The 17,442-nt window shown below is 44.0% G+C and overlaps 1 protein-coding gene across 1 annotated transcript in view; it reads right to left on the bottom strand.

Moving 5' to 3' along the window:
- Window positions 1-17,442, bottom strand: part of ATRN (attractin) — a 161,263-nt gene that overhangs the window by 97,205 nt on the left and 46,616 nt on the right. Inside the window, exons 2-5 of the mRNA XM_002710922.6 lie at window positions 6,888-6,971; window positions 5,166-5,279; window positions 1,185-1,313; window positions 182-387 (exon numbers count right to left, since the gene is read on the bottom strand). Of these exons, the coding sequence (XP_002710968.1) occupies window positions 182-387; window positions 1,185-1,313; window positions 5,166-5,279; window positions 6,888-6,971 (533 nt within the window). The remainder of the gene's footprint in view (window positions 1-181; window positions 388-1,184; window positions 1,314-5,165; window positions 5,280-6,887; window positions 6,972-17,442) is intronic.

The raw sequence follows: 17,442 nt of genomic DNA, 5'->3' as shown, positions 1-17,442 counted from the left end.
ACACATGTGTGAAATGGAAAGATATCTAAGAAGCTGGAGAAAGCGGTATAAAGGCTTCCTTGCCATCTGCTATAGGTTTGCTATAAATCATACAAATGATAAGAACAAGTCCATCTACAGCTTATTAAGTTGGGAAAACTCTAAAGACTGAAAGAAAAGTGAACATGCAAAAAGTTCCTACCCTGCCACCCTGAGAAGCAGGAGCATCCTCTGTCATCGCTTGAATTGCAGATGCCTCGCTGAGGGAAACCACAGTCATCTGGACAGTGGGGAATGTCACAAGATTCACCTTTCCAGTTTTCAGAGCACTCACACTCAACACTGTTGCTGACATTACTGATCCTACATTCTCCTCGGCCTGAGCAGTTATTCGGACACATGTCAAAACTACAAAGACAGTGGAAAAATTAAGTCAACACAAAGCAATACTTCGATTAATTTAGCAGGACTTTCTCCTACACAAGGTTCGAGAATCTCAGACACTCCACTTCATTCACAAGGAAAACTGCAGTACTTACCACTCAGCCCAAATGGGGTCAACTCAACACTGCATAGCTAGAGCCCGAGGTACAAATAATGAAACCAAGTCAACCCTGCTGGATTCTCATAATAAAAGGACAAGAATAAACTCATAAAGAAATTACAGGGAGAGAGACTTAGCTCCTCCAGGGTATGTTATTTTCCTATAGCTCCTGATAGCCTATCAGGAATGAGTGCTAGAAAACTGCTGACTTCATGCTTAAAAATCTGGGGACAAAAAAGGGGATAAATGGACTTTTAAGATACTTTCAGAGCATAGATTTCTTCTACTACTGAGTACAGGACAACTACTAAAATTTGTCCAATTGTACTTAGCAAAAGCTCTCAGTATTTTTATTCCATCAGCAGAAAAATGCCCGTTTTCTGGGAGAAGCTCGACTGCAGCAATACTGGGTTGAGACTGTATTCCCACCACTTACTTGAACTATTTATTAACCTTTTTGTGCCATAATTTTTGAGCAGAAAAACAGTACTCACACATCTCTGAATTTTAAAGCAAACTTAAATGAAAAAAAAATCCATGCAAATTGTTTAGTTCAATGCCTAGCACATGGTAAGTCTTCAATATATGTTAATTATTATTATTGTTAAATCAAAATGTATATTTTTAAACAAAATCACAATATTAGATTTAAATATCTTACTTGTAAGTGATATTAAATCCAGTCAAATTATAAGCAGCATCACTAAAAAAATGCAGCAGGGCAAAACCTGATGTGGCAACAACCTCGGGGACAGTCTCATTGCCATCTCTCTCAGGAACAATGAGGCCACTGGAATGAAAAGACATTTCTTAAAGGGGGAAGCACAATCACACACATGTCTAACTGTGGCAGATGCAAACTCAACACTGAAATCCATTCTTATCACTTAAGAAAACACATCCAGGAAGAGGGGCAAATTCCTGTGACCAAATGCACACAGCTACTCTTAGTTCTGGATCCAGCTGGTGCTGGATCCTCTGAGAAACAGATCGAATCTTCTGCTATTATTATTCTGGGTTGTATTTTTCATGAGACTTGACATCAATGGTTCTATTCCTTTATTTTATAAAACTTCTTAGAATGTTCCTCTGGAAAACTCAGTAAACTTAGTAAACATCTACAATCATACAAAGTAACTTTATGAATTGATTAATACCAGATATACAGTATTGAAAGACATGGAAATTTTTATAAAAATATAAAACATCCATTAATATAAAAATACAAACAAGGCTAAGCAAGCACCCATGGTTCCAACATTGTTAGCACTGTGATATATTTTATTTGCCAATTATTTTTTTTTTTTTTTGACAGGCAGAGTTAGACAGTGAGAGAGAGAGAGACAGAGAGAAAGGTCTTCCTTTTTCTGTTGGGTCACCCCTCAAATGGCTGCTACGGCCAGCACGCTGCGGCTGGTGCGCTGTGCCGATCCAAAGCCAGGATTCAGGTGCTTCCTCCTGGTCTCCCACGCAGGTGCAAGGCCCAAGCACTTGGGCCATCCTCCACTGCCTTCCCAGGCCACAGCAGAGAGTTGGACTGGAAGAGGAGCAACCGGGACAGAATCCGGCACCCCAACCAGGACTAGAACCTGGGGTGCCGGCACCGCAGATGGAGGATTAGCCAAGTGAGCCACGGCGCTGGCCTGCCAATTATATTTTATCTTCTATGTTATAAATAACACACCAACAGCATTTCCTATGTCACTCAAAGCAACCCAGGCTTTCCCTAGGACTTCACTCAGAGCCCAGCACATAAGAGATTCTAAGTAAGTAGTTGTTGGATCCTTGGTGAGGGAATTACTGAGCCAGAGGGTCTAAATGGTGGCTTTGAGACTCTTGATACATCATACTAACGTGCTTTCCAGAAGAAAAATGCCAACCTGAAATCCTGTCAGTACAGAATGAAGGGGTCCATGCCATCTCACCCTGCCAACCTAGTTTTCCTAACTTAAAAAGCGATTTTTTAAAAACTGTGGTTTTGAGTTCTTTTATACTCCTGAGGCTAATCATTTTTCCTATGTTTATTTTGCCATTTGCCTATTCAAATATTTTATCATAAGTTAAATTTTAATATAACCAACACATTAATTTATAATATCAGTTAACCAAGTTTTAAAAAAAAACTAAGAGCTTGCCTATGTACATATATAAGTACTTAAAAAAGTTCATGGAGGGGCTGGCATTGTGGCATGGCAGGTTAGGCTGCCACCTGTGACACTGCCATCACATATGGGCACTGATATCCCATATGGGTGCCAGTTCAAGTCCTGATTGCTCCACATTTGATTTAGCTTTCTGCTGGTGCACCTGGGAAGGCAGTGGAGGATGGGCCAGTGGATGAAGGATCTCTTGATCTCTCTCTCTCCTCTCCTCTTTCTCCCTCTCTCTCTCTCTCCCCTCTTCTCTGTAACTCTGCCCTTCAAATAAATAATAAGTAAATCTTTAAAAAAAAGTTCATAGAAAACTGAATGAAAAGATAAAAATCATGCAGTTTTTTCACAATATATATTTCCCATAAACTTTTTGAAGATCCTTTGGACTTTGGTTTTTCTTAAAAGTCACTGATTAGAACAATTAGAGCCTTCTACTTGTGTTGCTGCTGCTGATCCACATGTCTGCTCATCAAATACACAGTCCAGGTGAAACAGAGTTAGGTACAAGGGCTTGGCTCTTGTTCCCACAAGGGAAACTACTGTCAAGCTGAAGAATTCAAAGTGCCTGGCACATAACAGGGGCACCATGAATTACGACTAACAAACACAGTAATAAGTAAATACCCAACCTGTACTATCATGCTAACATCATACTTGGTGTTTGTATTTGTGTAAAGTTTGGAGTGCTTTGTGTTACAATATAAGATACATTCCAAATGCTGTCATGAAGATATGCACAACCAACAAGCCATTTTAAATGCTTATCACGATCCATCCATTAGCCTGCTCTTTGGCTCTGTACATGAAACTTTAAAATGCAGAAAATAGCTGTAGTTTTCAGTTCAAAGACACGTTGGAGAAGTACAAGGGCACATCAGTCCCTAATCTCCTGTCCTTCGACTACTCACATATTGCTTACTCCCTGTACTTCCCTGACCCACGTGAAACATCAATCAAACTGGCTCCATATGAGAACACAAAAAAATATTTGTTAAACAGGGCAAGTGTGTGGCACAGCAGATAAAAAATGCCACCTGGGACACCTGCATCAATATTAGAGTACTTGGGTTCAAGACCTGGCTTTGCTTCCAGATCCAGCTTCCTGCTAATGTGACCTGTGGGAGGAAGCAGGTGATGGAAAGTACCTGGGCCCCTGCTACCTACAGTATGATAGACCTGGGTTGGGTTTCTTGCTCCTGGTTTCAGGTGGGCCCAGCCCCAGCTGCTGTGAGCTTTTTGGAAACGGCTGGAAGATCTCTTTCTGTTTATCAGTCTCTGGCTCTCTTTGCCTCAAATAAATAAAAATTTTAAAAATGTATTTGTTGAACTTATTTCTTTTTAAAATCAAGCATGTAAAATTTTTGATGAAAGAAATTTAGAGTCAGTTGCACTGACAACTATGGTTCCCTAAGAATACATGTATTTTTTAAAATATTTATTTATTTATTTGAAAGGCAGAGTTACAGAATGAGAGAATGAGAGACAGAGATCTTCTATCTGCTGGTTCACCCCTCAAAGGGCCACAAAGGCCAGGACTGGGCCAGAATGAAGCCAAGAGCCAGGAGTTTTCTCCAGGTCTCCCACTTGGGTACTGGGGTCCAAGCACTGGGGCCATCCCAAATTCCTGCTTTTCCCAGGAACACTAGCAGGGAGCTGGATTGGAAGTGGAGCAGTTAGGACTCAAACATGAGTCCATATGCTTTACTGGCTATACCACAGCACCAGCCCTGAGTAAAAGTATTTTTGAAAAACATATTTTAAAATCTTCTACCACGCAAAAAGGAAAAAAAAAAAAAAACTGAGATAATTCTGAATTCCCTTGTGGCCAGAAACATAATAAAAACAACTACTTACTGTTAATAAAAACTAAAATACTGAAACAATTCAGAGCATACCGTATATGTGGTATTAAATTACTTTGCAAAATGTACTTGCTGAAAAAAATAATAATACACAACCGGTATGTTCCTCATCCTCTATCGATAATAGTTATTGTTTATTTCATGAGTATTCTTCCAAATGGTTTCCATGACTCCTAATATATACATAGAAACACACTAACACACACACTACACTCACCCCTATATTGGAATTCAACAAAATCCTCTTAAAATCCTATGCAATGAGGTATACACAAGGAACAAGACTGATACGGTTCCTGATTTAAATTTTTCACAGAAAAATTATTTTATTATTAATAAAATATTTTGAAAATATAAACTTACCACCACAGTGAGGAGCAGGTAAACTAATAGATCAGGAAACTGAGAAGAGAGGTCAAGTACTGTGCCTGCACACTTATGCAGGAGCTATGAAAACCATGTCTGGATTAGTACCCAAGTGACAGGACTCCAGAACTAGTACTCTTTCCATGAAATAAATGTGTTAAGTGATAATAAAGGTGAATCCAGTAAGAATGCAATTGAGAAGATCTATTTAAATCTAGAAATCAAATAATGACTAACCAGTACTTATATGACTAAGCTTACCTAAAGGCAGCAATTAGTGGTGCATAAATTGAGTCTCCATCATAAACATACAAATGGTCCCAACTACACTCTGTAGCAAAATGATTAAAACGAAGTCTCATTATTCTATTGGGCCTGAAAAGAACAAAATAAGATAACTTAATCACAATGATTAAATATTTGAGAAAAAAGAATCTTTTTAAGAATTCACAGGGAAAAAAGACACTAATAATACAGAAACAGTATTTTTTCATTTGCCAAAGACTTATTTAGTTCTTACTATGTGTAAGGGACCACTGAACAAGCAATGGGAAGCAAAACAGATGTGGTCCATGACTTCCTAGACTTTACATCCACTCAGCAGTCATTCTCTAACAGTCTCTGAAAAAACCCTTTAGCCCTTCTACTTCTGCACTTCCTTCTTCAATTTAAGATTCCACACCACGTCATTTCACAGACATACCTGCCAATTCTTTAAACTTGCATGTACCTCCGCCTTTTCTTGGCACTGTCTGAAAAAGTCCTGGTCTAGAGGAAACCATTTATCTGCAGTGACTTAGATTACATCCAAAGAAAACTAAGCTAAACTTTAGAGTCATACAACTGAGCACACTGGTCCCAGTATTGGTCTCTGTTCACCAACTTCAAATGGCACTTCCATTCTGCCAGCAGTCCTATCACTAACTAGCTAACTAACTAGCTAGCTAGCTTTCTCTCTCTCTCTCTTTCTCTCTCTCTCTCTCTCCCTCCCTCCCTCTCCCTCTCCTCCAGCCCCCTCCATAATTGCTACTAAATCTCAATGACTATTTCAAACTATCCAGTCCTACCTCCCTGCTTATGCTCAGCACCTAGGTAAAACTTATGAAATTTCCATTTTATGAAATAGATAAACCTACCTACTTGGGTCCCTTAATCTCTTAAATATTTAACATCTCCCTCTAATCTGGAACTTTCCTGTCCACATTTAAACCTGCTTAAGATTCACATATTTTACCAAACAAGAAAACAAAAACTTTGGTGCTGACACACACTGAAGAGATTTGCGAAATGTAAAACCACAATACTCTTATCATTAAGATAAGTTTTAAAAAAATATAAGGGTTTTGTCATAAAATGTCATTTGTGCTAATGTGTAGAGGGCTTGTAATTACTGTTATTAAATGAGTTAATAAATAATATTTCTTGTTCTTAATTTTTAATGTTATAAACATATATATAAACCACATAAATGAAAGAAAGTTATTTGGAACCTCAAAATTTAAGACGATGAAAAAGTCTGAGACCAAAAAATTTAAGAACTACTGCTTTAAAGGTCTGCCATGGATAGAAGCAGAAAAAGAAAGCAACAGCTAGAGACACACAGGGGTTGCAGATCAGGCAGGAACCACTTAGGCAGTAATAGTTACTTTGATTTTCCTGTCCACAATAAAAATAGGAACTTAGAAAAATAATACAATGCTTTAAGCAAAACATTAAGAATACTTAAGTTTCCTAACTATTACAGTAGAAAATATAAAAATTTCCATGACATACAATTTATTTTCAGCATTAACTCAACATGAAATGTTTTTTAAAAAATTCACAAGCCTATGAAAAGTAAGAAAATCAAAATAATTTATCACATAAAACTTATAAAATAAAAATTTTTAAATACTTTATGAATGCTAATTTTTCTTATAGGAAAACTGATGCCACACTGAGTTCCAGCATGAAAAAAATAGTAAGTCAGTCATTACTACTTACTGTCCTTCAATGAGCCACGTGCACTTCGTTTTATATTTATAATTTCCAGGCCCATCTGTTACAAACCCAGAAGATCCAGTTAATCTGTAATTTAAATGAAAAAAGAAAAAACTTAAGCCCATCAGCATTTCATATATTAATATCATATATTAATCTTTTTCAATTCCCAATAATTAACAGTGGATACATTAATGTATAGAATACCAGCGGAAAATGACTGAGTAGTTATATTCAGGTTGAACCAATTTAGATGAAACAAAGAGTATATAAAAATATTAAAACCAATGGGTATGAACCAAAATACCTACTAGATATTTCTGAGATGGGAAAGACTTGCTTTATATCTTGAGAATAGCCAAAGGAATTTATTTATAAAATGAGTGCATTTATGAAAAATAAAATCAGAGTCACAGCTTCAAGCAAAGCACATTTAAAATAGGAACACTGGGGGCTGGCGCTGTGGTGCAGCGGTTAAAGTCATGACCTGCAGCGTTGGCATCACAAATGGATGCCAGTTCTAGTCCTGGCTGCTCCTCTTCCAATCCAGCTCTCTGCTATGGCCTGGGAAAGCAGTGGAAGATGGTCCAAGTTCTTGGGCCCCTGCACCCGCCTGGGAGACCCAGAGGAAGCTCTTGGCTCCTGGCTTTGGACTGGCGCATTTCTGGCCGTAGTGGCCATTTGGGGAGTGAACCAGCAGATGGAAGATCTCTCTTCCTCTACCTCTCTCTGTAACTCTGTTTTTCAAATAAATAAAAATATTTTTTAAAAATAAAATGGGGGCCAGAGCTGCGGCTCACTTGGCTAATCCTCCATCTGCGGCACCAGCACACCAGGTTCTAGTCCCGATTGGTGCGCCAGATTCTGTCCCAGTTGCTCCTCTTCCAGTCCAGCTCTCTGCTGTGGCCCGGGAAGGCAGTGGAGGATGGCCCAAGTGCTTGGGCCCTGTATCCGCATGGGAGACTGTCGCTCCCCCTCTTCGTGGAGGAACGACACAGGACCCTGCGCTGTTCTTTCGTCTGCTCAGCCCTCCCCGGGTTTGCTGCTGGTTCTTCCCGGGTTAGCTACTGTCCCTTCCACCTCCGTGGAAGGGCGGTTCCCCCTGGCCACTTTCCCCACTTCCGCAGGGGAGTGGCACACCACCGGCCGGATCTCTCGGGGGCTGCACAGGTGTTCCCCTTAGATGTTCCCCTTAGATGTTCCTGGTGCATGCCGTCTCTCTCCTCCTTTATAATCCTCCTCTGCCAATCCCAACTCGGCTGCCCACACGCCGAGTTCGCTGCTCTCCTCCAATCAGGAGCAAGTCCTACAGTTTATTGGCTGAACTGGAGGCAGCTGTGTAGAAGCTGTTTTCTTCTCTCCCAGCGCCATATTGTGGGAGAGCAGATGCATAGAATAAGTCTTAATTCCAGTAACTTAGTCTAGTCCGAGTTGCTCCCCACAGGAGACTAGGAGGAAGCACCTGGCTCCTGGCTTCAGATCGGCACAGCGCGCCAGCCGCAGCAGCCACTTGGGGGGTGAACCAACGGAAAGGAAGACGTTTCTCTCTGTCTGTCTCTCTCTCTCACTGTCTAAATCTGCCTGTCAAAAATAAATAAATAAAATAAAATAGGAACACTGAAGACAGACTATGAACAAGCACATCAAGTCACACACACAATGGAGCCCTCATGGCTGTGTAGTAGCTGCTTACAAAGCAGCATCCACCATGCCAAGAGCATGCACGCCAGCACCTGTCTTCCACATCTGTGCCAAGCCTGAAGTTTAATAATACTGTTAGGTCTTGCCAATATGGTAGGCATATCCCAGCATTTCATTAATGTTGTCATTGTTACTAACACTGATGGTTGAATATCTTCCCATATATTTTGGCTTTTTGCATTTCCTCTCTTGTAAATTAAGATTCAGTATTCTTTGCCTACTTTGCTACCAAGTTGTCTTTTTCAAATTATTATTTAGGGGCAGGCATCTGGTATAGTAGGTAAGATGTTGCTTGGGATGCCTCCATCCATAACACAGTATCTACTAGGTCCAAGTCCTGGTTCCACTTCTAATTCCAGCTTCCTGTCAATTCACTCTGGGAAGCGGCATGTGATGGCTCAAGGACGTGGGTCTCTGTCACCTACGTGGGAGATCTAGAATGAATTCTGGGCTCCTGCCTTTATCCTGGTCCAGCCACATGGACATTCAGGAGAGTGAATCAACAGATGGAAGATTTCTATATGTCTGCTTCTCTCTCCCTACCCTACCCCTTTTCTTCTCCCTCTCCTTCCCTCTCTTCCTTTCAAATAAAATCATAGTAAGTTTTAAAAAACTAATGTTTAAGAGCTTTTTTTATAGTAAGTATATCTCCCATTTGTATATTAAATGTATTATAAATACAGTTTCCCAGTTTACTTTTTTCTTTATACTTTTGTCTAGTATTTTTTGCTATATAGAAATGTTTAATATTTACGACGCATGCTATTTCCTTCCTCACTGCTGTTTCCATATCATTTTCTTCCCTCTTCCATCAATAATGTCAGTCTCCCTGAAACAGATGCTCTCTTCTGGATCTGCCTCCCTCACTTTCTGAGTCATCTACTGACACCCCTGTGCCACCCCCTCATGCACTGAAGACGTTATCAAACCATTCACTGACTTCCAACCATCTGCATCAGCATCCACCATCCAAAACCCAGTCCCTCCATTTCTTAAGCTCACCATCAACAATCTTTTCCCCTCTCTGCTCTGGCTGCCACTCCTCTGGGTCCTGCCATTACCAAGAACAGCACTACCATCAAATTTTCTACTTTAAGCATCCAACTCCCTGACTACAATCTCTTATCTTTCCAGTTACTTTAGCATGGCTCCCTCCCCTTTTCTAATCAGTCTTCAGCCCCACAGAGATCAGCAATCCACTGAACTATATCACTTATTTACTGTTCAACATCCGTCACACACACAGTTCAGTACCTCACTACCTCGTTATGATTCTAAGGTCTATTGCAAGATCACCATACAAATCCTTCTACATCCTTTATCTTTTCTTCTTCTATACTACTTGCCTGATATGAATGTCTCCATGCCTTATCCATCCTATCACAAAAATGTTAGTCTAAACCAATCATTTTCCCCATGCTCTTAGAGTTAAGATCAAGTTTTAATGCAACTGACAGAAAAACAAAACAAAACAGGGGGCGACACTGTGGCATACCGGGTTAAGCTGCTGCATCTCTTATCAGATTACTGGTTCCTAGCTGCTCCTCTTTTGATCTAGCTCCCTGCTAATGTGCCTGGGAAGTTAGTGAAAAATGCCTAAGAGCTTGGGCCACCACCACTCACATGAAAGACCTAGAGGGCGTTCCAGGTTCCTGGTTTCAGCTTGGCCCTGCCCCAACCATTGCAGCCATTTGGGGAGTGAACCAAGAGATGGAAGATTTTCCCTGTCACTCTGCCTTTCAAATAAATAAAGTAATAAATCATAAAAAAAGTAATGGCTTAATCAGGTTACAAAATCCTAACAAAAGCATTTCCATGAGGATCAGTTAATTCCTTTTACCACGTTGCTTTACCATTCTCAACATGTGCCTTCTACCTCATAACCCACGATGGCTACTCAAGCTCTGATCAATATACCCGCATTCTACCCAGCAAGAGGCTGCAGAAAAATAAATAAATGAATAAATGAATAAATAAGGAGCATATCTTATCCCTCTAAGTCAAACATGACAATTCAACTTACATCTCATTAACTGAAAACTGGACATATCTGTAGGTAAAAGGAAGCTGAAAAATGTGGCCATTATGCCATACTAGCTGACTTCAAAAAGTTCATGGAAAATATAATTAAAAGATAAGTTTATTACTGTATAAAATAATTTTGAAATCCATAGTTTCTTTCACATTACACATTTCATGAACACTCTGAAGGCCCTGCGTACATCCACTGAAAAATCAGATCCTCTAGTAAAGAGAAGTGTAGAAAGGCTCTGAAGGGCAATCACTAACCTTTATTATGGCACCTAACTGAATGCTTGGAAGTCGTATGGGTAACTTCTAGGAAATACTTTCTCATTCTGAAGAAAGACAGCATGGTAGACAGGGAGATATGCCACCTACACGTCCCTTCAAAGGACTCACTGCCAACTGTAGCAAGGAATGAGGCCATTAGACAACTGTCAGTTCCTTCAGGGGCTGCCTTGTGTGGGGAGCAATCCGGACTAGACTGTTACTCGAATTAAGACTTATTCTATGCATCTGCTCTCCCACAATATGGCGCTGGGAGAGAAGTAAACAGCTTCCGCACAGCTGCCTCCAGTTCAACCAATTAACTGTAGGACTTGCTCCTGATTGGAGAGCAGCGTACTCAGCCGAGTTGGGATTGGCGGAAGAGGACTATAAAGGAGGAGAGAGACGGCACGCACCAGGAACATCTATGGGGAACATCTAAGGGAACCCGTGCAGCCCCCGAGAGAGCCGGCCGGCGGTGTGCCGCTCCCCTGCGGAAGTGGGGAATGCGGCCAGGGGGAACTGCCCTTCCACGGAGGTGGAAGGGATAGTAGCCAACCCGGGAAGAACCAGCAGCAAACCCGGGGAGGGCCGAGCAGACGAAAGAACAGCGCAGGGTCCTGTGTCGTTCCTCCACGAAGAGGGGGAGCGACATAATGGTGCCGTGACTCGGATATGAAGCCTAGGCAGGGCTTAGTGTCGTTCCTCCATGAAGAGGGGGAGCGACATAATGGTGCCGTGACTCGGATAGGAAACCTAGGACGGATTAGGAAACCTAGAACGGATAGCAAACTTAGGAGGGAAGAAACGGGAAGAACTGGGAAAATATTGGAGAGAGAAACTAGCAAACAGCCTATGGAAAAGCCGGACGAAAAAGGGTGCCGGAAGAAGCTATTGAAAGCCTAGGCATAGACTCGGATACGGACTACGGGGGGAAGCTGGGAGGAATCTCTAAGGTCGAAAGCGAAAGTGAAAGCTAGAACAAACAGACTCGGACGCAGACTGTGGGGAGAGGCCAGGAGAAATGAGGGAGGAATATCGTTGGAGGAAAGCTTGGGGAAACATACCGGGTAGAGAAAAATGTTAGGGAAATTGAAGCCACGGGGGGCAGGCCGAGGCGGAAACGGAAGCCACTTTGGGGTTCTCAAGTTAGCCCGGGAATAGGGGGCGAAAAGTTAAAACCAGAAGCTGAGACGCAAGCCAGATTGGGATCCGTCTGATTAGCCCGGGGAGCAAAGGACGGAAAGCCAAACCGTGGGGCGGAGACGTACGCTGGGTTGAATTCGCCAGGCTAGCCCGGGGAACTTAGATTGAATCCTAGTGGCGGAGACGCAAGCTACGCTGTGTTACTCGCGGAAGCCGCCGCGTGCAGAGAGAGCACGGGGCGTGAATAGATAGGGAACGCTGGCGTAGGCCGTGGTTCAGACGCGAAAGGGTTAAGCGTGGAGACCGCGGAGCGCGCAAAGCCGAGCCGCGCAAAGCCGGGAAGCTGCGCAGATGAGAGAGGCGCGCGGGCTGAAGCGGCGCAGAGCCGGGAACCCGCCGGCGGGGCGAGGTGCCGGGAAGCTGCGGGGATAAGAGAAACAGAAGTTTGGAAGTGAAGTAAAAGAAAAATAGGAATGCTGGAAGATAGAAGTAAAATGGGAGAAATAGGAATGCCCGGAGATAGAGAAATAGAGAAAAATAAGGCCTCCCCTCAACATGCCAATTAGAAGGCTTGGATTCGGTCTGCCCGATTAGTGAGGCGATGAGTACCTGGGCGGCTAGCCGCAGGTCACCGAAGACAGGCACGAATTAACATCAGTAAAGCTTCCCCACAATGCAACAATTAGGAGGCTTGGATTCGGTCTGCCTGATTTAAGGCGGTAAGCGCCAGCAAAGCTCGACCAGAGTATGAGCTGCAGGTCACCGAAGATAGGCACGAACCAACACTAATAAGTCTCCCCCACAATACGGCAATGAGAAGGCTTGGATTCGGTTTGCCTGATAGGTTTTGTAAACACCTGCAGGCAGTTCTAGCAGAGTAGAGCATGCGCTGCAGGGCACCGAACACAGGCACGCATCAGCGCCTAAAAACCTCCTCACAATGGCGAAGAGAGGACCCGGATTCGGTTTTCCTGATTGATAGGACTTGTAAGAGCCTGTGGCAACGCTAGCAAGTAGAGCAGAGTGTGTGCCGCGGGACACCGAAGACAGGCGCGTATCAACGCTAAAAAATAAAAAGAAAGGGGGATCTGTGGGGAGCAATCCGGACTAGACTGTTACTCGAATTAAGACTTATTCTATGCATCTGCTCTCCCACAATATGGCGCTGGGAGAGAAGTAAACAGCTTCCGCACAGCTGCCTCCAGTTCAACCAATTAACTGTAGGACTTGCTCCTGATTGGAGAGCAGCGTACTCAGCCGAGTTGGGATTGGCGGAAGAGGTCTATAAAGGAGGAGAGAGACGGCACGCACCAGGAACATCTATGGGGAACATCTAAGGGAACCCGTGCAGCCCCCGAGAGAGCCGGCCGGCGGTGTGCCGCTCCCCTGCGGAAGTGGGGAATGCGGCCAGGGGGAACTGCCCTTCCACGGAGGTGGAAGGGATAGTAGCCAACCCGGGAAGAACCAGCAGCAAACCCGGGGAGGGCCGAGCAGACGAAAGAACAGCGCAGGGTCCTGTGTCGTTCCTCCACGAAGAGGGGGAGCGACATAATGGTGCCGTGACTCGGATATGAAGCCTAGGCAGAGCTTAGTGTCGTTCCTCCATGAAGAGGGGGAGCGACAGCCTTGTCCTAGATCATGCCCTTCCCAGAGCAGCCCACACCACAAGGAACATAAAAGCCCAGGTTTTTCAATCCAACATGGGACATCTCTGACACACAATCCTTGTGAGAAAGGATAAAATAGGGCTCAAATACTCAGGCCCCTCCCAACCCAACCACATATCCATCTCCAACCACAGGTGGCTCCACCCGCTCCAAACTAATCAGGAACATAGAATATCTAGACCTAATCACAAAAGACACACCTACAGTCCCATTAGGGACTTTCCCAACCCAGTAATGCATGCTCAGAACAGCCCAGTACGACCAATGTATGATCTTCCTGAGCAAGTAGTGGTAAGCAACAACAGTCATTTTGAGCAGGTCATGTATAAAAGGAGCAATAGCACTTGTGCAAAACACCAAGTCAGTTACAAACCAAAGTGCTATGTGCTGAGAGGTTACAGCCTGTCTCCTCAACCTGACAAAAACCCCTGTTCTGGGGTGGGTGCTGTAGCACAGAAGGTTAAGCCCTTGCTTGGATGCCTGCTTTCCAAGTCAGAGTGCCAATTACAGTCCTGGCTCCTCTGCTTCAAGTCCAGTTTCCTGCTAATGCACCTGGGAAGCAGCAGAAGATGGAGGACCTGGGTCCTTGCCATCATCCATGTAAGAGAACTGGATGGAGTTCTTCGCTCCTAGTTTAGGACTACCCTGGCTGTTGCAGGCTCTGGGAGAGTCAACCAGCAAATGGCATCTGTCTGTGTGTGTGTGTGTGTGTGTGTGTCCCTCTCTCACACCCTGCTTGTCAAATAAATAATAAATAAATATTTTTTAAAATTGTTCAACTCTCCCCACCATGTCTCCCTGTGCTCAAGCATAATCCTCCAATAAACCTTGTCTGGGTTTAAAGTTAACAAGTGAGTGAAGAACCTTGAGTTGATATATTCTTGATGACCATGAAGGGAATTGCAAAAGGGGATATCTCTCCTTTGGGGAGAATGAGGAACGTCAGGACTGACAAGCAGAATCCCTCTCACGGTGGACAAGCAGTAGCCCTGAACCTTTGCTTCAGTGTCTCACAACTGGTGAGTTCTCTTCACCCTCCCAGAACTCCTGTTCCTCTCCATGCAGACATTTCTCTTTCTTCTCTTTATCCTTTTATTTTTTTAATTTCTCTTGTGTAGGTTTTCGGTTTTGGTTTAATGATTTGAGCCATCTCAATAGACATCTTAGAGGGATGGACTGAAGAGTCCCTGGACTGACCATCTCAGCAGGTGGCAGCAGGTTGTGCCTCTCTGCCAGCCCCTGGTTATTGGTTTGAGTCATCTTAATAGGGACAGATTGAAACAACTGAAACCCAGAATTCCAGTGGGCCCTGGAGACACAAAAGACATAGCTAGGCGAAGCCCAGATTCTGGGATCTCAAACTTAGAAAAAATATTCACTCTCTATGTCTGTGAAAGGATTGTACTTGCCTTAGGAGTTCTGAGTCAAAAGCTAGGACCTATCCAGAGACTGGCAGCATACTATTCAAAACATTGGGCCCAGGGCTGGTGCTGTGGCACAGCAGGCAAACCTGCCGCCTGCAGTGCCAGTATCCCATATGGGCGCTGGTTCGAGTCCTGGCTGCTCCACTTCCAATCCAGCTCTCTGGTTATGGCCTTGGAAAAGAGAGGAAGATGTCCTAAATTCTTGGACCTTGTTGCGACGTGGGAGACCTGGAAGAAATTCCTGGCTTCAGATCAGCCCACCCCTCGCCACTGCAGCCATTCGGGAAGTGAACCAGCAGATGGAAGACCCCCTCCTCCCTCCCTCGTTCTCTCTCTCTATCTCTTTCTCTCTCTCCCTGCCTCTGCCTTTCTAATAAATAAATAAATCTTAAAAAAAAAAAATACTTTGGGCCCAGAAACTCAATGATGGTCTAGTTGCCTAAGACCAGCAGCTGCCATAACCTTGTTGATCAAGGCCTTTGTATTGTTGGGAAACACAAACACCTCATGAGGTGCATATTAAGGGTCAAGGGATGCCGGCGCTGTGGCTCAATAGGCTAATCCTCTGCCTTGCGGTGCCGGCACACTGGGTTCTAGTCCCGGTCGGGGTGCCGGATTCTGTCCCGGTTGCCCCTCTTCCAGGCCAGCCCTCTGCTGTGGCCAGGGAGTGCAGTGGAGGATGGCCCAAGTGCTTGGGCCCTTCACCCCATGGGAGACCAGGAGAAGCACCTGGCTCCTGTCATTGGATCAGCGCGGTGCGCCGGCCGCCGCGCACCAGCCGCGGCGGCCATTGGAGGGTGAACCAACAGCAAAAAGGAAGACCTTTCTCTCTGTCTCTCTCACTGTCCACTCTGCCTGTCCAAAAAAAAAAAAAAAAAAAAAAGGGTCAAGGGACATCATTGGCTAACAGGAGAAATAAGAAACACTATTTACTAACACTAGATCTTCTCTAGGATACCACATTACCTTAAAAAGCTATCAAGGCCGGCGCCGCAGCTCACTAGGCTAATCCTCCACCTGCAGCGCCAGCACACCGGGTTCTAGTCCCGGTTGCTCCTCTTGCAGTCCAGCTCTCTGCTATAGCCCGGGAGTGCAGTGGAGGATGGCCCAAGTGCTTTGGCCCTGCACCCATATGGGAGACCAGGAGAAGCACCTGGCTCCTGGCTTCGGATCAGCGTGATGTGCAGACGCAGTGGCCATTGGGTGGTGAACCAACGGCAAAAGGAAGACCTTTCTCTCTGTCTCTCTCTCTCACTGTCCACTCTGCCTGTCAAAAAAAAAAAAAAAAAAAAAGGCTATCAAACTCTAAACCTGACAACCCTCCTCTGGCCACACACAAAGAGGCCCTACAACCTCAGTGTGCTGGGACTAGAGAATACACCTGCTCCAGTAGACCCGACCTCTGGGATGAGCCCCTTGAGAATCCAGATGCGAAATGGTAGCAAATTATTGAGGGAGAAGTCCAGAGGATAGACTATGCTGTGGTGAGTTGAAGTGACACCACAGAAGCAGCGGTGTTCCCATGATAATCCTCAGCCCCAAAGAGCTAAACAGATTGGGGCTGCCCTGATTTGGGCCTTCTGATTGGGAAAAGACGAAATCATCAATAGGTACAGATTCAAAGTCAGGTTTTTGGTACTGCATGCCTATACCACTATATGAAAGAGAAGCAGAATGCTAACAGCCAAATACTTCCCTTTAAAACGTAAACATTTGATCTTGCCTCTTTTAGAGGCAGCCCAACTCCCTCCCTCAGCAGGTGGCAGTCATTCATTGTAACAGTCACAAAAAGGATGAATCCACCAAAAGGATGTAACGGTCACCAAGGAAACAACAGGGCAGACAAAAGCCACTAAAGAGTTGGCCTGATCTGAAGAGCCTTATTAGGTGCCATCCCCATAGATCCTTCCAAGCTCCCTAACTGTCCCTGGCACTCCCAACAAGAATGCAAGGAAGCTAAAAGGTTGGGATTTGGGGAGGAGAATAGCAGATGGTTCATCAAAAATGGTAATGTCCTTTTCTCTGAAGCTCATTAAACACATCCATGACATCCCCCACTATGGGAAAGAGAAGCTGTGGAAACTGATCCACAGGATCTTTGCAGAGAGAAGCCTCAGAAAGACATAAAGCAGGTAACCCTGTCTGTGAAATGTATGCCCATAATAATCCACCATCAAACCTTCATTGATAAAACCAATCCAACACTCAAGGACATATCTAGTAGAAGATTGGCAGATGATGTTATTCAGATGTCCAACAGATCAACAACCAAGTACCCCCTGGTATTCATCAAAACCTTCACAAGGTGGTGAAAGCTTTCCCCTCCCATAG

This window comes from Oryctolagus cuniculus, chromosome 11 (assembly GCF_051225735.1).
Source record: "Oryctolagus cuniculus isolate XC-2025 breed Fujian yellow rabbit chromosome 11, ASM5122573v1, whole genome shotgun sequence".
Classification (NCBI taxonomy): Eukaryota; Metazoa; Chordata; class Mammalia; order Lagomorpha; family Leporidae; genus Oryctolagus; species Oryctolagus cuniculus.
Note: the sequence above shows the minus strand (reverse complement) of the source record. Positions and strands in the feature narration are given on the sequence as shown.